The sequence below is a fragment of the Bombus pascuorum genome, chromosome 5 (assembly GCF_905332965.1).
Source record: "Bombus pascuorum chromosome 5, iyBomPasc1.1, whole genome shotgun sequence".
In the NCBI taxonomy this organism is placed as follows: Eukaryota; Metazoa; Arthropoda; class Insecta; order Hymenoptera; family Apidae; genus Bombus; species Bombus pascuorum.
In genome coordinates, this window is record NC_083492.1 from 2,334,263 (window position 1) to 2,354,067 (window position 19,805).

The 19,805-nt window shown below is 48.3% G+C and overlaps 3 protein-coding genes across 8 annotated transcripts; 1 reads left to right on the forward strand and 2 right to left on the reverse strand.

The window, feature by feature from the left end:
• Positions 1 to 170: 170 nt before the first annotated feature.
• LOC132907577 (putative inorganic phosphate cotransporter) lies at positions 171 to 12,659 on the reverse strand. Of its 4 annotated transcripts, none has more exons than XM_060960821.1 (8): positions 12,405 to 12,659; positions 4,889 to 5,070; positions 4,502 to 4,756; positions 4,243 to 4,330; positions 3,755 to 3,981; positions 3,525 to 3,674; positions 3,047 to 3,421; positions 171 to 2,948 (listed from the first exon to the last, which is right to left on the reverse strand). In XM_060960821.1, the coding sequence occupies exons 1-8, from the start codon at positions 12,493 to 12,495 to the stop codon at positions 2,763 to 2,765; spliced, it is 1,554 nt and encodes a 517-aa protein (XP_060816804.1). In that variant the 5' UTR covers positions 12,496 to 12,659; the 3' UTR covers positions 171 to 2,762. The 4 variants fall into 4 exon arrangements, with proteins under 4 accessions (XP_060816804.1, XP_060816805.1, XP_060816801.1 ...); XM_060960822.1 differs by lacking the exon at positions 12,405 to 12,659 and adding an exon at positions 7,745 to 7,763; XM_060960818.1 differs by lacking the exon at positions 12,405 to 12,659 and adding an exon at positions 7,120 to 7,737.
• Positions 8,413 to 18,958, forward strand: LOC132907564 (glutamate receptor 1-like). Of its 2 annotated transcripts, none has more exons than XM_060960794.1 (10): positions 8,413 to 9,425; positions 14,232 to 14,468; positions 14,547 to 14,713; positions 14,794 to 15,123; positions 15,372 to 15,487; positions 15,650 to 15,820; positions 15,897 to 16,150; positions 17,526 to 18,102; positions 18,162 to 18,592; positions 18,713 to 18,958. In XM_060960794.1, exons 2-9 carry the CDS (start codon positions 14,309 to 14,311, stop codon positions 18,586 to 18,588), a joined length of 2,202 nt encoding a protein of 733 aa, XP_060816777.1. In that variant the 5' UTR covers positions 8,413 to 9,425; positions 14,232 to 14,308; the 3' UTR covers positions 18,589 to 18,592; positions 18,713 to 18,958. The 2 variants fall into 2 exon arrangements, with proteins under 2 accessions (XP_060816777.1, XP_060816778.1); XM_060960795.1 differs by lacking the exon at positions 8,413 to 9,425 and having other exon boundaries at positions 13,017 to 14,468; positions 17,526 to 17,734; positions 17,831 to 18,102.
• LOC132907587 (dynactin subunit 5) lies at positions 18,601 to 19,607 on the reverse strand. 2 transcript variants are annotated; one of them, XM_060960836.1, is made up of 4 exons: positions 19,450 to 19,607; positions 19,170 to 19,357; positions 18,960 to 19,071; positions 18,601 to 18,859 (listed from the first exon to the last, which is right to left on the reverse strand). In XM_060960836.1, exons 1-4 carry the CDS (start codon positions 19,495 to 19,497, stop codon positions 18,662 to 18,664), a joined length of 546 nt encoding a protein of 181 aa, XP_060816819.1. In that variant the 5' UTR covers positions 19,498 to 19,607; the 3' UTR covers positions 18,601 to 18,661. The 2 variants fall into 2 exon arrangements, with proteins under 2 accessions (XP_060816819.1, XP_060816818.1); XM_060960835.1 differs by having other exon boundaries at positions 18,601 to 18,878.
• Between the last annotated feature and the right edge of the window lie 198 nt (positions 19,608 to 19,805).

Consider the following 19,805-nt stretch of genomic DNA (forward strand, 5'->3'; position numbering starts at 1 on the left):
CCACTGTTACGGCGAAATACCCGAAACTGTTATTACCTTTCGATTTATGTACGTACGTATGTATGTACATATCTATTTGCCGATTATCACGCATCAACGAAGATTCGATTTCCTTAATCGGTCGGTTGAATTCTCTTACGTTAAAACGAATAAAGATCTCAAAGGTGATGTACTCGTTGAGCGATATTTTATTTACCCGTGTGTACACTTTATACGCTCTGCAATTTCGGTAATACGAAAGATATTTCGCGTACGACCTAGAAAAATTGCGTCAGCTGTTGCCGCGCAACGACCATAAATATCTATATAAAAATATCGATCGTTTTACAATTGACTTTATAAAAAGTTGCTTTCCAAGAATTTCTATCGCGATTGTCGGTAAGTCGTGCATACACGCACGCGAAGTGTACGCAGCCACGAGTATACATAGTTACATAATTTATGTGTGTATGGTGCGTGTGTATATATATACCACACGCGCGCACACACACGTATATACATATAGGCATATACGGATAGCCTAGTGTAAAAAGATTAGTACGAATCGTACGAGGCGTTGCGTGTAATACGTGACCGTAATTTAACAATATCCTCGCGTACGCAAAATTTCATACGGGCAGTTGGTCATATTTCCGCTACAACAATGATTTGGATAGTCTACGGGTTACCAAGAAATTAGCGAGGTAGTAATCTTGGGGAAAGTCGTCGAAGATACATTTTTTTAGATAGACGATCACAGAAAAACGCAGGTACTTGAGACTGATCCGCCGCGATCCCTGTTTACGCGATCAGAGGTATCGGCGATACGCTCGCTCCAGAGACGGTCGAGCAAAAAGAGATAGATACGCGATAACGAACGATAAGTAATTAGAAATTTGAAAAATTTCCACTCGGGAGCGACATCGTTTCGGAGGTTGAACGTCCCGAGCAAGGGAGCTTTAGTAAAGGTCCGCTTGAACGCGAGGGTACGTGTATATACCTGTTTCGAGTGTCGTCGCGCGTACCACATAACGGGCTAAGCTCGTGCGAATTACGACGAAGCGGTCGTTCGATAAAGTATACTCGCGTATACACCCGTAACAACGCCTGCATGTACGGGGGTAAAAAGGAAGAGAAACGAAACAAAGGCGTACATGTTTCTTTGGCGTTGGTGTGTCATACGATAATTTTGCACTCACGACTACATCTTAGCAACGATGACGATAATTACGATACTATTGCTACTACTAACTATAATTATAATAATAATACCAACAATAAACAGCAACAATGATAATAATAATAATAATAATAATAATAATAATAATAACAATAATAATTAGAAAAAGAAAATGCATTCTGCTACGAAGGTATAATTCCTTTGAATGTTTCCTTTTTTTTTTCAGCATACTTAACGGCTACTTTTTCTCTCTCACGCTCGCTCTCTTTCGTTCTCTGTCTTTTTCACTTTCTGCCTATCCTTTCATTCACGTTTTGTACACGTTGCATAAATAAGAAGGAGCAACAAATTGTCTAACGTCTACAACTCGATAAAAACCTATGCGTAAAAATATTTACAATATTTATATTATAAACCACTGTTGTATTGCATTATATTAGTTGCGACGCGACGGTTTGAAGATTCCCGGACGTTCGCGAAATCGGGAAGCGATTTATCGGATTTCTCGCGATCAGTTTCAATCGCACAATATAAAATGGCAGTTGCTCGCGATAACGCATAGTAAGTAACAAACGAAAACAGAGATGGGAGAAACGCGAGGATATTAACTTTAATACTGTTATAGTACTTGTCCGTTTACTCGTAGAAGCGGCATTCGGACGCGTTACCGTCTCGAACGCACCATCGTACTTTGTGCTGGGTTGCATCGCGCGAAACACTCATTGATATTCGATCGAGAAAGAGAGAAACGCGCGATTCGCCTGTGCTCGTGCATCCAGAAATCGGACGGAAGTTTTGATCGATCGTTTTTGACTGGTCGATACCCGCTATTAGCGCGCAATAAAAATTGACGCCTCGAAAAATACATCGATTTGATCTTTATTTCGACGCTGTTTGGTCTTAAGGCACGTAATCTCCGTTAAGTAAAAATGAATACTATAAAAATGTAAAATTATCTGCTTTTTCTATCTTTCGCTCGCTCGTTTTTTACACGCTTATCATTCTTTCTTTCCCTCTTTCTCTCTCTCGTACACGCACGCACGTACGTACTCAAGCATACATATATCTCCGTAATTTACTTTGTCTGTACTTGATATAGAAATGTGACGTTCGATTCGACTTACTTGCTGTACAAATGTTTGCGTGCTATTTAAGTTGGCACACGAGCCAGGGACAAACAGCGAATTGTACGGCTCCTCGCGCGTCGGAAGAAACAACTAATCGTCCAGGCAATCCACTGCCGCTGTGACAAATCACTATGCAGTTTGTTTGAATATCCTTCTTTCTTGGAATATATGCCCGCGCGTTCCTATCGTCTTGCTCGCATCTGGCTTTCCGTTTAACGTTTGCGATGTCCGTGTTTCGTGCGTGTTAACGGCCACTCGTCGAACGACGATAACGCGAACGTTCGACGATGGACGGTGGAGTCGTACAATGGGCGCGAGATGCGAAGACGCGGAGAAGGCGAGCAACTGCGCGAACCATGTCGCGACACCGTCGCGTTGAACGGCAAAGTGGCAGGAACGAAGAACATAGTACAAAAAAATATGCGGAAGAAGGACCCGATAATAAAAGTAAAAAGCAACTAGAGCACGCTGGCTCGTCAATGGTGCGTTTCTACGACAGTTTTCACAGTCTCCAAGCCTTCTTTCTCGTTTTTGTCCTCGTCTTTGTCCGGATTGTCCCACGGCTGCCGTTGTCCAGAGCTAAATATCGCGTAGAACAAGGCGCACACGATATACACGCCCGCCGAAATCATAAACACGATCCTCCATTTCGCTTGAGTCGGCTGAAAAGAAAAAGACGAGATTTCGTTGGACGTCAGGTTCCGATTCCAAGCTTTGCTCGTCGCCGTCCGAGCGAGAGTTCGCGAAACGCGATAATTACCGGTGAGACGATTATATAGCCGGCCGTGATGGGTGCCAGTAAGCCCGCCAGATTGGCCAAACAGTTGGTGAAAGACATCAAAACGCCGGCGAATCTCGGTGAGATATCTAAATGATTCACTTTGAATCCGGAATAGATACCGCCGTTCAAACCTACACCGATCGTAAGAATAGTCACTGTCAACCAGGAATTGCATCCGGTATACGAAGCGACTATCAGAGCGATAGCTGGTCCCAGTTGGCCGATGCTGTTGATGATCTTCCGCGTGGATCCGTGATTAAACTTTCCGCTAGAGATCATCCAGTCGGCTATGTGAGACACCAGCATCGAGAATATCCACATGGCCAAATAGGGAAGCGAGGAAACGGTGCCGTTCTGTAACATATTTACGCGATGTTTATCGTCTCGACGACGAGCTTGCTTTTCGCGCTCGTGTTTACAATCGTTGCGACACCTATCCATTTTCCGCTCTCTTTACCGATTTAATGTCAAAGTGTAGAATCTGTTTCATGAAGGTCGGCAGCAGAGTCATCAACGTCTCGTATCCGTAGTTTTGGCCCATGTGCGCTATCAGGATAGCCCAGAACGGTAGCGAAGTAATGATGGACATCCATGGTACGGGCGGAGACTGTGAAAACAACGTTGTCGTTAGAGCGACCTTGCTACAGCTTACGATCCGCGTGTCACGGCTAATCCCTTCGTACTCACCGAAGCTCCGGCGTTACCCCACAGAGCGCTCAGAATGTACTTCTTCTCGTCCTCGGATATACGCGGATGACTTTCCGGGTCCTCGTAGACCATCAGCAGGAAAGCAATGCACCATATGGTACCGACCGCACCGAACACGTAAAAGATCGACGGCCAACCGCCATCGAAACCATATTCGGATAGGATACCGCTCAATGGCATTGAGATGACAGTGCCAAACTGTGCTCCTACAGGTAAAATACGGAGAACGATGAACAGAGATCGATCGGCGGATTGCGGAAAGCGAATACCTCGAATAAGATAAGAGATTGACAAAGGAAGAGAAAAGAAAGAAGGCAGAAGAAGAAGAAGAATAAGAAGAAAAAGAAGAAGAAGAAGAAGGTGAATCGCTCGGTAGATCCCAGAAGGTAGCATCGTACCGTGTTGATGGACGTGCGACAGGGCTACGCAGGCGGAAGAAAAGATATCGTCGAAACGAACGAGCTTACCGGCATATACGAACGCTCCCATTCTGCTACGCTCATTCGGCGGTATCCACTTGGCCAACATCGCGTGCGTGCAAGGCACGATGGGACCCTGCAATAGGGATAATCCATTCCTAGGGGCAGGAAATACACCCGAACGATCAAAAAGCGTTCAACGTTAAAAACATTAGAGGCTTTTCTATCCTTTTTCGTTCGACCGATCGTGCGAGTACGCGCATGGAGGGAGAACGCAGGATCGAAAGATCCTGTAGAGATCGCTTACCTCGCCTAGACCTTGAATGAAGCGAACGCCCATCAGATAATAGTAGCCAAAACGGGCCGACATAGGCACGAGCAGTCCAAACAACGAATTGATCAGCATACCGACACCGAGAAAGTATTTCGATCCGTAACGCTTCGCAAGGATTCCGAATGGTATTTGCGTGATGACGTAGCCATAGAAGAACGAGCTGAGCAAATAGCCCTGTTTAGTGCTGTCCCATACGAACTGCCCGTCGCTGCTCTTTCCACCGTGGTCCTGCCACGACAAACAATATTCGATGAATATCGTTGGCGATTACTTACGATTACCGATCTTTCTCTCGTCTCGGTGATCGCACCTGAGAAGGAACGATTAGATAAGAGGCACAACGCCTCGCCTCGTACTTACGCTCGTGATGCTGGAATTAACGAACCCGCACTCGTTCACCGGTGCCTCTTCCTCCTTATTTACGATGGCGGTATGATTGATCATCGCGACGATCGCCACGGACATGTTCGTTCTCATCACGTAGGCGTTCGCCATGCCGAGGAACAGCATCAAAGTCACTATGTGACGCGAACCCACCAACGCTGCAACAGCAAACGTACGTTCGTTCGTTACGGTCGTTGCGGTCGTTTAAAGATCGGGCCAACGATGACCATGACGACGAAGGGTTAACTGATAAATAACACGATGTCGAAAGCGGCGAGCAGCGCATACGCATAGAATCGGTTCGCTCGCTCGAGTTTCGTTCGTCGTCTCGATCGTTGCCAGGGAAAATCCTTTGAAAAATTCTTTGGTCGATTGACGGCGAACATCTGCGAATTACGTAACCAAGCTTAAAAAAAAAAGGCGGTAATTTTGCAGATACAATAGGAACGCCAGACGCGATTCTTCGACGATACGATGAAAAAAGAGAAAAAAAAGAAGAGAAAGAAAAGACGGCGGAGGCAAATTGTACGGCGTGTTCGCGATCCACGGTCAGAGGTACGCCAAGGACGCGACAGTTTCGAGCACGCGAGGGAACAAGGTCGAGGGGAGAATCGAGAACCGCGTTGATCGGTCGTTGACGGAAAAGCGCGCCGCTGCACAGCAGGTCCTTTCTCCGGTTTGGCAAGGCGCGATTTCCTCGGTTATTTATACCGCGTTGTTTTTGCGACGAGATGTCGAGATAACACGCGAATTAATAATAGAGGGACGATGTAAGCTTTATTTTCGGAATGCAATCGCGATGATTATCGCGATGATTTGTCGACGACGAGCGAGAACCGCGAAGCTTTTGCGCTCCCCACTCTTTCGCGTTACGATACGCTTCTCCGTGCGTATGTATACGTGGTACGTAATAGGAATAGTTTTCGGTAACAGCCGTCTGAACTTTGAACGTTTCGTCCGTTGTCGCGTCGGTCGCTCGTCAAGCCGTAATTCGCCGAGAGGGAATTCCGTGGTCGCGTGGGTTAAACAACCGCGACACGATAATCGATCGTGTTAGTCGGACGGTTCGCGGTTTCAAGGTTTTTCATCGTACCGTTTTCACGTACGGTTTACGATCGTTATTTTTCCCTGAGAACTCGTCGAGTTAGCATTCGTCGGACGTCCGTCGAGCGCACGTGGTGGTCAATCGTGCTCGGTAGAAATAACTTTAGCTCGTCGACATGCACCGCAGTCGTGCGGACGCTATTGCTATCGCTGCGACGTAAAGCAACATGGAATTAGCGAATGGGAGGAGAGGCGCGGTCGAATCACGCACGTGACGTTTCGACGCGACAGCCGCCCACCAACCATCTCCGTCTCCGTTTAATCGCTGATCGAACAACGATACCGGGAATCAGTGGCCGCGCGCGTTATCTTTGCGTCTTCGACGTTCGTCGTTTGACGTTCTTTGGCGCCGGCCATCGATGCGACTATCAAGTTCCATGCCGATTTCGAAAACTTGCCTTTAACCATTCGCCCGACGATTCTTTCGGTTCTCTTTTCATCCGGCATCTCTCGGGCAACGACAGAGTGCAAGGAGTTGAGAAACGAACGATCGGAGGCGATGGCACGCGTTCGCGCAAGGGAGAGACAGAGAGACAGAGAGACCCGCTACATACCCACGCACGATTTCTGTCGAGAGCACAGATAAATGGAACGCGTTGGTCGACGAACGGATCGGGTCGTTCGACTCTGGCCCCTTCCTTTTTTTAACGAGTTCGCTGCCATGCCCGGAAACCGGGTCGGTTACCGCGTGCCACTACGTTTACGCCAGTTGATATCAGCCGCGTTGTGATCGCATTTAAGGATCAAAGATTGAAAAATGGAGCCCGCGAAACCAACGAACCCGTCCGTCATGCTGCGAGCTGCGAAGCGACGGCATACGTGTGCGCGCGCGCGCTACCGAGAGAGAAAAGAAAAGGAAAGGGCGAGATTGGCGAAGTGAAAGAAGAGGAGAGCGAAGAGTGACGGCGGGAGCACGTGTTCGACGCGCGGTTCACGGGGTAAACGGAGTTTCGTCCGAACGGCAAACTCGTACGAACCATGCGGCTTATGGACGACGGATTCAACCTGGAAACGCCACACAAATTTCGAGAAACTCGCACAGAATTCTACGTAAACGAAGGAATGCAGGCGCGCGAGCGCGTGCGCCTGCCGGGCCGACGTACTTTTACGTTTTCTGATAGGTCTGTCCTCTTCCTCCAAGCCTGGTTGCTCCCACACAAGCACGTGGCCATTTCGTCCCCTGTTTTCTCCGTTCGATCTGCCGTTAGTGCCGTTGCTGTTGTTCATTGCACGCTCGATACGCGTTCTACGCACAAGCGATCACGCACGGAGCCGATGCACCACCGAGCAAATCGCCAACGCGAACACCAACGGTTGACGAAGACGCCGAAGGAGAATGCGAAATTCTCGTACTCGAATCTCGTGAACGAGATACGTTGTCGCGAACCAAAGGAAAACGTAACGGCGTATTCTTGCCTATTCGCTTCTGCCGACACAACAGAGATACGATGACTCGCGCTATCTTCTTAGCACCAGTCGAGGAAAATCGAACGCCGTTTCTGCGCGCGATCGTTCGGCAAACACGCGCTCCTGGCCTGCACGACACGACGACGGTCACAACCACGCCGACGAGAAAGACGATGGAGAACGCTTTTCACGGGCGCGATCGAGCACTCACTGTGCGCCAGTAATATATCAGCTACTCGTTCCTGCGAATCGGTTGACGGTTTCGTTGTAGACCGATAACGATGATTAACAAGGAACCCGTGATCGGAAGCGAGTACACACCTGCCTCTTTCTCTCTTTCTCCCTCGTGCCAGTTGATCCGATGCGAAGTCACGAACCGCGGGGAACCGCGGGGTGCACTCTGACGAAACGAATCGTCCGAGCAACCGAGACCTCTCGTCCAATCGTCGCGCTAGCCTCGTCAATCCCATTCTTCTATTGGACGCGACGGCGCCATCTGGCGTCCCTGCACTGATTCCACCAATCAAAGGCTCGCGCGCGAAATCACGTCCCTTTTCGCACTATATCTTTAAATCGCGTTCGATCTTATCGACGATCTTACGATCGACTCCTGTCGATGATAACCTTGCGAGCACGTTTCATCCTTCGATCTGCCCCGCCTACTATTTAACGCACTACTTTTCAGTGTTATTCTTTTGCGCTCCTTCCGAGATTCCGCGATTATTTAAATTAACTTAATTTATTAAGATAGACGAGAAAATCCTTTTAACGTTAAGATTATATAAATTATATGCTAAAATAGATGCTAAAGTAGATACAAAGCTTTGCGGAGACATAAAATATAGTATAAGAGAAGAAAATACAGGAAAATACAAGAAAATGTAAGAAAAAAACGGAAGGAAAGATACAACAGTTGAAATTTCAAATGTGAAAACTATCGTCTATTTCACATATTCCATTTATGACGTTGACGCCATCGAACCTGCAGTTGAGAGAATCTGCATAAAAGAGCTTCGATGATCATCTGGCAGAAAACGATGGTAATTGACGAGATCAAGAGCTCGCTGCAGTTACCGTGACCATTGAAATTTTTGTATAGAAAAATTTATTCGTTATGTCCGAACCGCGAGGAATTCTCGGTCCGAAAATATCTACAAATATTACGTAACGGAAAAATTATCGGTAAAATTATCGCTGGCTGGCCTGGCTGCTTATCTTTCGGATCAACTCGCGCAACCCTTGGAATTTATTATCTCTCGAATCGCAACGCTGTTTAATAATGGCGTAATCGTACCACGTCATACGTCGTTTACGATGTTGGTGGAAGGGCGATGAAAGTCCGTTGTCGCGTCGACGAATTCGCTGCCTCCACTAATTAAGAACGCCATGGAAGTCGATCGTGAGTCACATCGGTGAGATAGTCGCATTTGCTTAACGAAACATCCGTTTGATGGTTACCGCGTCAAGGTCAGAACTTTATTCTATTTGCCAGAGCAAATACATGACGTGACATAACGCACACAGTACACGGCAAATTCCGATTTCGTCGATGACTTTCGTATTTTGTCGCGAGACAAAGTTGCATCATCGTGGATTATCGGAACGACGCGGGTTAAGATCGTTTTCCTCGAAATCAAAGGCGGAAATCGTTACGTATCGATATACGCCAGAATGTTTGGAACGTTCGAAAGTTCGTATTAACCGCGCCGCCAATTCGCGTACAAAAATAAAAGATACGCGGGGGGCTGCTATTGATAGATTCGCGGATCTCGCGTGCCAAAAATCTTTGCATCGTGCAAGTGCGAGATAAACTAGTCGGCCATTTCGCACGAATCCGGTATGGCGAATTGCGTCTCGTATTTTCCGCGTTTACTCGCTATCTCGCGGGGATCGTCAGCCGTAATTCTTTCCGCGATTAGCTCGAACTAAAAGATGTGCTTGAAAAAAGTATCGACTTCCTTTTTTTCTGGAAAATACACGTAATATCTCTCGACGCATTTATGTAAGTACACATGTACGTATGTACATACATAAATGCTTTTAATCGTAACTCGTTACGTAATTAGGTTTGTTACCGATAGTCGGACAAGAAGGCAAACGGGGAAAACGGGTCGTGTTCGGCAACCGATTATCGACCGAACGATTGGTCGGTAACGAGTTATTCTGAACATCCATCTGTACCTAGTCTCTGTGTTCTCGACACGAAGAGGTCTCTGAGTGTCCGATACGTTCGAAACAGTCGTTTGTTTATCGACGCTCCGTTTCTTCGTCGACGTCGATGTGTCCATATCGCGGGCTAATTTTCAAACGAACAGAGCGTCTCGTTTCTTCGACGTTCGATGTTCTCGATGTTCGAGAATCGACGTGATACGAGCGAACTGGCACGGCGCGTTCGCGTCTGTGTCTACAGGAAATGCTTCGTCCCCTAAACGCGTTATCCACTTTGTAAAGTGGAAAATAGCGTCCGCCTCGGGCGAACAACGAAAGACCGTGCACGCGCGAGCGTAATTGTACAGGAAGCTTTCGGCGGAACTCGAAATTGAAAGTAATACGTCCGCTTTGCGAAAATTGCCAGGAGCCGAGAGGTCGGCACGATTTCCGTCTTGGAGAGCGCGAGCGCATCGACCTTTCCCTTCCTTTCTTTGAACTTTCCAACGATTCGTGTCAAGGTTTCTGCCGCGTTTTTTTCCACGAACGCGTTTCCTGATACGTACTCGCAACCGAGATATCGGTCGATAGACAAACATCGAGCCCTGGCCCGAGAACCTGGGCCCTGATCCACACTCACGTCACGGAACGTTGACCGGTGAACGCGAGGTAGAACGCGAACGCTCCAGGGGACAGCCATCTCGTGCCAGATTAGAAACTTTCTACTTTCGTGTTTTCGACGTGTCGCTGCCGTCGAATCGCGCTTCCGTGAATGGATAGTTTTATTATCTACGTAGATTATTTACTCGTTGGTATATACACACGGATAGTTGCGCTCTATCGTTATTCGGCTGCCAATATTCTCGCTAGTAATGAGAAATCGCGTGGATCGAGCGACGAGCACCGCGCCGGTAAGGGGAAAAACACAAGAAATTATAATTCGCGGTACACGCGCTACCAACGACAAAGATCGATCGGGCAACGGGTATCGTTGGAATTCCGCGACGATTTGCGGTGTTCTATCGATCGATCGTTTCCGCCTGGTTGCCTGTTTGTTATTGAATGCGCGTGCTTAACCACTTGTTCTGCGAGAAAACACGGCGATAGAGGACCGGCGATTACAGAGGAGAGCGTCGTACGAGTGGCGTAATACATTATTCAAGAGAAGTGGATGTGGGAGAGGGTTCGCGTCTAAACGACGAGGTACGACACGCTCGTCTGCTCTCCCAAACAGAACTTTTATCGAAACGAGAGAAATTCTTCCTCTTCCTTGTTCATTCTCCTCCTTCCACGGTCTTCCTCCGAAAAACATACTTGGAAAACGTTCGAGGTCGGAGAAGTTGCCACCGGTGAATTTCTATCGCGAACGAGGAAACGTATGGTAAACGGTTTTCAGTCGATTCGATATCATTGGAAGCAAGGAAGATTTACGAGTGAAACAGTTCGTTCGATACATATTTACGAAGCACCCACGCGCGCTCCGTCACGGTCACATTTTTTTCAAGTCGTTAATCGTTCGAACGAGGTATAATTGTTCGCTCTCCCCGCGTTCATTCCGGTTTTCCTTATCCTGCGCGATTGAGTTTCAAAGCGCAGGTTCTCGTAAGACGACGAATCGAGACAAAACATCGTCGAGCGTTGTTGTGAAAGAAAGAAAACAGACTTTCGCGGTTGTCGATAAGATAGGTGGACGTTGACAAGATTTCGAGGCTCGTCGACTCTTCGAATGCATTGTTGCCATGACATGTTTCCAGTTAGTTGGCGATTATGCATCCGTCAATTGAAAAAGAAGATCCGATAGTCGGCCAGCGTCAGTGGTCACGTATTTTCTTCTGTATATACGTATGTACGTGTTGTCGGCAAGAGAGCGATCGTTTCGGTCGCGTGTTCTTCCAAAGTCTGATTCCGGGTTTCGCAGAAAATCGACCGAGGCGAAAAGTGAAACGAAATCGACGATACGCGCAGCTCGTTCAGATGAACGAATCGATAAGGGTACACCGTACGAGAAGACCAAGTTTACGACGAGAGAATAAATTGGGAAACGAAATGCGCGTTATCATCGGATGTCTAAGAGAGGATAGACGAACTCGATTATGATCGATCGTTGACGCGTGGTAGGGTCGCCATCTTTCGACTATCTTGTCAGGATCGTTGTGAAATCGCGAGTGCGTTAAATGGTTCGTTCGGTGGGTCGTAAAACGTGTTTTACAAAAGTACCGCGAAACGCGATAAATTTCCAACGGAGGAAAATTATTTTCAGTCGTACCATGTGTCCCCCCTTCGTACCGTTACGCCGTGGTACAAGATTGCGACGCAACGCCCGTATTCCGTATCGCTAATTTCACCGCAAGTCTTAATACATCAAGGTGATCGCGCGAGATAGCGTGACGGTGGCACGTTTAGGACTCGAGGTACACGATCCGTGGGATTTTGTCTCCGATTGCGTTGGTCGCGGACAAAGAACGGCCGTGGTAAACGGTCAGCGCGCAACAGTTCCGCGGAGGGTAACTTTCGGATAAAGCGAGGGAAAAGCGTAGAAATGCGCGCGAGTGTGCGATCTGCGAGCGGTAGACGATAGGTTTGAGCAGCGTTGGCCAGTTCTTCAGGCAGCTTAGCTCGCGTCGGTGCTCGTAGGTGCTCGGTGTGGTTTTTTAATTCGAGATAACGAGGGAGCAGGAATGGTTATGCAAATACAGCGTTTCTAGTTACGTAAAGCAAACGCGTTCGTCCGTGGCTCGAGTTTCTCCTGCGGCGTGGAACAAGGAGCGGCGAGAATTCCTATTACAATCGGAGAATAAAGTGCCGGTAACGATCACCGGAATAGGAAACTCACCGGACGGCAAGGGCACTTCCGTCTCGAACACCTCGGCGGGCCTCTTCGTTTCGGACTTGCGCGAGCCCACGGTAACACCGTTCGTCGACATCGTATCGTTCGAAGGCGTCCAGATCGAGATTGCTCGTACTCGTTCGATGTCTCGTCCTTGATAGCTGGATCTCGGGCCTCGATGTCGATGAACGAAACTAAGCAGGAAACGATGATCGGTCGCAAAGCTTGACGCGCGCTCGGTCTCGTCGCTACTGTTGAGAACGCTGCCGAACTCGCGACACTTAGCTGTATACACCTAATGGACGGCGACCAATTAGAACACGCGGTTGGAACCCCACCGACGCAACCGCCTTCCCCACGCACCGATATCGTTTCTCCCGAACCGAATCGCCGCGGGAAATCAAAGAATTTTGCCGCTACCTCCGAGGCTTCCAAATTTTTTCCTCTCCGCCCTTGCCCCCATGCTTCGCAACTCTACTCCGATTTCTCTTTGCTTCGCACCTCGCCCACCGTCCTCGGTCTCCTTGCTTTACCGTGGCGCGACGCTCATCCATCTTTTTGTTTTCGCCGACACCGTAGATAAACGTAAGCTGCGTTGCGCGATCGCGAGCGAAAAATTCCACATACGATCTTTTTCATCTTCGCGTCTACGTGTACGCGCAAACATGTCGAATGTCGCGTTTCCTTCGAAATGCCTATGTTGTCCGAGTACAGGCTCTTCCGACCTAGTAAGAAGCCGGCGATTCGTTGGATTCGATCCTCGACAACATCTCCAGTCGACGAATCCGACCTGGTTATGCGTCATCGCGCTCCATTCTACGACAACTTATTCCGAGCACGAACGCGAATGCTCTCGCTTAACGAGACCTCGACGTTGATGGGAATCAACAATTCCCGTGGCGTTCGCGTTGGCTCGTTCGCCTCGACCTCGCCACCGATAGGTCGACAAACTAATGGGTCGGCGTTCGACGATCGGAGCTTAAGGACTCGGCAATCCCTTTCGTTTCGTTCGCTGTTTCGACGCGTTGGCGTGGGCGCGGCTGCGACGAACCGATGGAACCGGTCAGAGAAATTCGAGGAAAATATCGCGATGTCGATCGGTCGACGTTGATCCGTCGATGTTGACGCAGAGACACGAGCGGTCTCGTGACGCGCCGGTTTTGCGTAAATCCGATGTAATCCTTAGCACGTGTAGCTCATCGCAATTACATACTGCGGCGTCGTGTTTGGTAGGAGGGCAGCCCACCTCCGCGAGTCGACAAACGACCTGCCGCTGATATCAACTATTCCGTGGGCTCGGCGCACGTGTCTATCACTAAGTCGTCACGCGATACACCGATGAGAGCAGCGCGCAACGCTGGATCTCCCCTTTGTCAGAATTTCTACGCGCGATTGCCTAATAAGCTTCTCCCGTGTACGTATCATCCTCTTTCTTCTATTTCTACGTCGCACCATCTTTGTCCATCTCTACCTACTTCGCCGCTCGTCCGCCGCACCGACGCGACGCTCTCTTTCGTTTCGTTTTGGCCTTCCCGATAATCGTGTCTCGACTTAATCGTCTAATCGCCGATACTTATCATCGACCGACCGATTTATCGATTGGAAAGAGGAACCGCGTTGCATTATGGCCTGCCTCTCGATTTACATCAGCCGCATCGCGCGTACCCTTCGCCGCGACAATTTCCACGAAGCGGCAAATTGCAGCTATCGTGACGAAAACACGCCACGGAGAATCCACGACGTACCCATCCGAGTAGCTAGCCCGTTATTTTCGAAGCCGGTAGTTTGCGGATAGGGCGGTTCCTCGCAAACTTCTGAATATTTCAAACACAGCGAGCGTCGTCCCACGTCCGACGTGGTCGAAGGGCAGTCGCGCGGTATTTCCCGACGCTGCTTCCTCCAGCGACGTCATGCTCTTTCTCGGTCGAGTTCTCGGTATCCTCGCCATCTTCGCCGGTACTCGACGAGCGGTTGCGTTCGACTCGTGGTTCGTAGACCTGATCGACGATTCCATCGCCGTGCTGTTTCCACCGGTAAGAGTATCGGCGCATCTCTGTCGTGTCGACCAAGGTAAGGCGAAAGCGCGAATTTCGTTGACGTTTGGTAAGCGAGCGTATCGATAAATCGAACGATTCTTCCCGTTCGTAGACGGCGCGATCGAGCTTTCCAGAAGGATGTCGAGAAAGGGTCTGGCTCATGACGTACATCGCGAGTTCGAGGGATTCGAGCTACGAACGCGCCACGACAGCTGGGAGCATCGAATTTTGTACGTGGTGGATCTGGATTGCGACTACGCGATTCCACTCTTGCGAGCGGTACGTCGTCAGATTCGAAAGGAGAAGCAACGAAATGCCGCGATCCATCTGTAACGACGTCGCGTGCATCCGATTCGCAGGCAAACTCGAGCGGCCAGTTCTCAGCGCCGATGAGATGGCTTCTGCTTCGAGATGGAACAATCGCTGGGAACTCGCTGGCTCACGTGGAGCAAACGTTCAGCAACATGACCGTTTATCCAGATAGCGAGGTGATCGTGGCGACGAAACTGCGAGACGACGATAGCTTCACGGAAATAACGTCCGTCTACAGGCCTAGCCCGTATCACGGGGTTCTAACGGAGAATCGAGGAAACTGGTCGGTGGATCGTGGCGTTCGAGCGACGAATCTGCACGCGGCGTCACGACGGAGAAGGAATCTTCGGCAGACGCCCCTGAAATCCTGTCTCGTGGTATCCCTCGACACTCGATCGTTCAATTAAGAATTATCCGCCGTGGATTTGCGAACACGTGCCGCGATGAATTTCACTTTGGATCACGCAAACAACGATAAGTGAAATTAAGATAACGAGTTTTCCAAATTGCAACAACGAGCGTAACATCGCGTCGCGTCGAACGCTCGTTCGCTGGCGGAGTTGAAAACTCGCGAGCGTAGATAATCGTCGCTTAATAAATTAGCCTTGCATTTGCATTCCCACAGATGACGGATCCCGATACGATCAACCACTTAACCGATTACGAAAATAAGCATATAGATGCAGTTACGAAGGCCAACTATCCTTGGATGTTGCATATAGCGAGCCGAATGAATGCAACGTGAGTCGCATTCGCGTTCCCCTGCCGCGTCGCTTCTCCTTTCTCTTGCATGGCAACCAGCATCTGACAGGGGCCGAAATGTCTCCCGCTGTGACGAACTTTTCGGCTCCTAGGAGATCATGCGTTCTAACGAGCTGCGTTTTTCTTTTCGCATCGATTTAGCATCGACTTTCGCGTGACCAACATCTGGGGATATCGACAGGAGAATGGGTCGTGGAACGGCCTCACCGGGATGCTGCAACGACGAGAGATCGATATAGGAGGCACGGGAACCTACCTTATTCAACAGCGTATCGGTGTAATCGATTATGTACAACTTTATACCCGCACCAAGTAAGTCGTGTGGTTCGATAACGAAGGACGTCACATCCATCTCCATCAACCTATGTACAAGCTTAAATCGCGACAGAGCGAAATTCATTTTCCGTGCGCCTTTGCTGTCCACTGTGAGCAACATTTTCGCGTTGCCGTTTCAACGATCCGTCTGGATAGCGATCGGCGTATTTCTTCTGCTGGTACTTGGCTTGCTCTACTTCTCCTCCAAATGGGAATATCGTCGGGGAGCATCGGCGAAAAGCGCTGCATATTGGCAGCAATTTCATCTAGACGAACAAACGCTCAGTGATAATTTCATGGTCGTGCTGGGAGCTTTTGCGCAACAAGGTAAGTTCGCTCTCGTTCCTAAGTATTGGAACAATGTAACGCGCGATTAGAATTTTTACGGGATATGATAATCTTGGCTTACGTTATCAGAGAAACGATTAAGCGATTAAAATTTTGCAAAAACTCGTCATACGTTTTGCAAAAGCCTTATGACGTACTATACGTCTTCATCCCTCTAATGTATAAATTACGTGAAAGTTTAAAAAAGTTTACACAGTACGAATAAAAATTTACAGGTAAATAAGAATGAATAAAGTGAAAAGAGATTATTATTATAACTGTTGAAGTGGTCGCTACTTTTAAGAAAACTCTACATCCGGTCTTTAGTTTTCTCAAGCACCGAAGCCATCGACAGCGTATAGACGAAAGACTGGGACGAAGGCAGACCATAAACGGTAGATTTGGCTTCAGGGTTTTCGGTCATAGGGTAACACCGCTAGCGTGCGGATCTGGACCAGCTCAATTATATTCCTTCTTGTATCGACACCTTTGTATTAAAATATATTTTCTACTTTACAATTTATCCACGCGTTCCTCTGTTCACACATCTAATAACCTCAACGGTAATCTTCAACCGTGTGATATTGCTGAAGTGGTCATCGCTTCTAAGAAAACTCTACATCCGGTCTTTAGTTTTCTCAAGCACCGAAGCCATCGACAGCGCGTAGACGAAAGACTGGGACGAAGGCAGACCATAAACGGTAGATTTGGCTTCAGGGTTTTCGGTCATAGGGTAACACCGCTAGCGCGCGGATCTGGACCAGCTCAATTATATTCCTTCTTGTATCGACACCTCTGTATTAAAATATATTTTCTACTTTACAATTTATCCACGCGCTCTGTTCACACATCTAATAACCTCAACGGTAATCTTCAACCGTATGATATTGTTGAAGTGGTCATCGCTTCTAAGAAAACTCTACATCCGGTCTTTAGTTTTCTCAAGCACCGAAGCCATCGACAGCGTATAGACGAAAGACTGCGTCGAAAACAAACCATAAGCGGTACATATGCAACGTTGGCTTCAGGGCTTTTCAGTCTTAGATCTGGACCAGCTCACATTGTACTTTAATATTCACAATATATATATATTTTCTATCTTACAATTTATCCTCGCGATTCTTTGTATCCACATACATCCAATATTCTTAACAATAACGTTGTACAACGAGATACGAATTCTTTTCTTATCTTACGAATCTCTATATATCTATACATAACTTTCAAAGCAGACAATAATTCTTAAATGTTTCAATGATTTCCTAATCGTCGTTACTTTCCTCGCTTTCTCTGAGTGTTCCAATACTATGAACGGGGATGTATCGTTCACGTTCTCTCTCCGATGAGTCGGTAAAATGGAACCGCTATCCCGCAGGATACTCTTACGAGCCGTATCGCGTTCCCTCACGAATCGTCACTTTGATGCTCTTACTCGCCGCTCTCAACCTGTACGCCTCTTACACGGCCAATATCGTCGCTCTGCTCCAATCGACCACCGACTCTATCAGAACTATTGCTGACCTGTTCTACAGCCCGTTGAAATTGGGGGCGCAAGATGTGGTCCACGTTCGACACTACCTCAAGGTATGCGGGTCAAAAATTCGCGAAGAATCCTACCTCTTCCAGCCTGGTTTACCGACTCGGTTCAGTAACAATGTTCGTTTACCGATCTTCTCGCAGAGCTTTCAAGATCCCCTGCGAAGAGCCATAGTGGAGAAGATCGAACCAAAGGGCCACAACAGCTCGTGGTTGCCGGTCGAAGAAGGGGTTCGACGCGTTAAAGACGAGCTGTTCGCGTTCCACTCGGAACTGGGCGCGTTCTACAAGATAATGCAGGAGACGTATCGGGAGGAGGAGAAGTGCGGGATCACGGAGATCGATATACTGAACATGTTGTATCCGCTTCTGGTGATCCCAACTCGATCGCCGTATTTGGAGATCGTAAAAAATGCGTAAGATGGTACGGATACACGGCAGCGGTACGGTAGTAAAGAAAAGGAATCGTTTTCAGGGCTTTGGTGTTGGCCGAAACTGGTCTGCAAACTCGCGAAGACAGCCGGTTGTACACGAAGAAGCCGAAATGCCAAGGACAAACGAGCTTCGTCAGCATAGGACTCACCGAGTGCTATTTCGCGTTGGTTGCGGTGGGTTACGGGGCGCTTCTCAGTCTCGTTGTCCTGGCGGTGGAACATCTCTGGTATAGAAAAGGAAGCTTGATCGACTTCCGGGCAGTAACGAGGTTCGCTTCGAACGCTCTGCCATTTGCCGGTGAAACACCGAACGACAACGCGACAACGACTTGGGACGAAGTCGATCCGTTTGAGTTGGACGGGGAGAGTCGTCGCTTTCCGAGCAAGGAAACGGAGAATGGATCGGTGTCAGAGGACGTGGATGATCGTCAACGACGAGGAACACGTTCGGTGAATTCGGTTGAATGAAAACGTACGAGATAAGTAACGAATACTAACATGTTTCCGTATAAATTCTATTCTGCAGACGCGTACAAACGCGTTAAACGTTGGACGGCAAAAAGTGTTGATAGTAATTTTTGGTGAATTCCAGCATGAGGTCGAGCGTGCACTCGGGTAAATCTTCGACGCACTTGGCAGGGTTGCCGGCGAAACGGGTAAACGAGGGTACCACGGTCTCCGGTGGTACCACCGCTCCATCCTCGATGTAGCAACAGTCTTTCAGGACGCACCTCCTCCCCTGCGTAGTTGAACAAGCACTTACTCTTTCTGTTATCGCGTTGCTTCAATTCGTGCAAATACGTAAAAATAAAGTTTAGGCCTGTATGCCTTATACGTACGATTACTGCATTTTTGCCTATGTATATGTAAGAGCCGACGATAGCTGCGTTGATCACCGCCCGTTCTCCTACGAACACGTGATCTCCCATCGTCAAAGGAAAGAAGGCAACGCTGAAGAAACGACGAAATGAAATCAGACGTTACGGCGGTGATAAACTTTCCGTCGTTTCTTTAATGCGTCGGCGATCACCGAGCCGCCAACTACCAACCCTCTGCTGAATTTCTTGAATGGTGGCCTTATAATAGCGTTCTTGCTGATAATGCAATAACGTCCCGTCCTAACGTTTGCCAAATCGCCTCTTATAATAGCATCCGACTGTACGATCACCTTACCGTGTAACACGATATTCTGCGAACCACATAGAACAGTGTGTCTGCTTACTTTATTCCCGGATGCCTGAAACGTCAAAATCAAGAGAGATGGAAAAAGAGGTTAAGGTCGTTCGTATTCTTTTACCATTATCGAATACCAGTTTGGACTTCTCCTACCGTTTCTACGTATTCCGCTTTACTGTAGTAAACGTCTTGGGGTTCCATATCGTCTTAATTCTCTAAACTCCGAGTAATCTTCGATTTTTCGAAAAATACAAACCGCCGATCAATCACGTACGTTACAGAGCCACTGTCGACGCTTTCGCGTACTTGGGTTGCGCGCGACTACCGGTAAGTCTCGCCATCTAGCGGCCACGCGGATAACTAACGAACCCGCGGCGCCAAATTCGATTCGATCGTCGAGCGAGATGCGTACGAACGATCGAGTCACCAAACTGAAAAAAGAAAAAGGAATACAGAGAAGAAACGTAAGGATCCAAACGTTCGATCCTTCTCACGGAAAAGTTATCGAA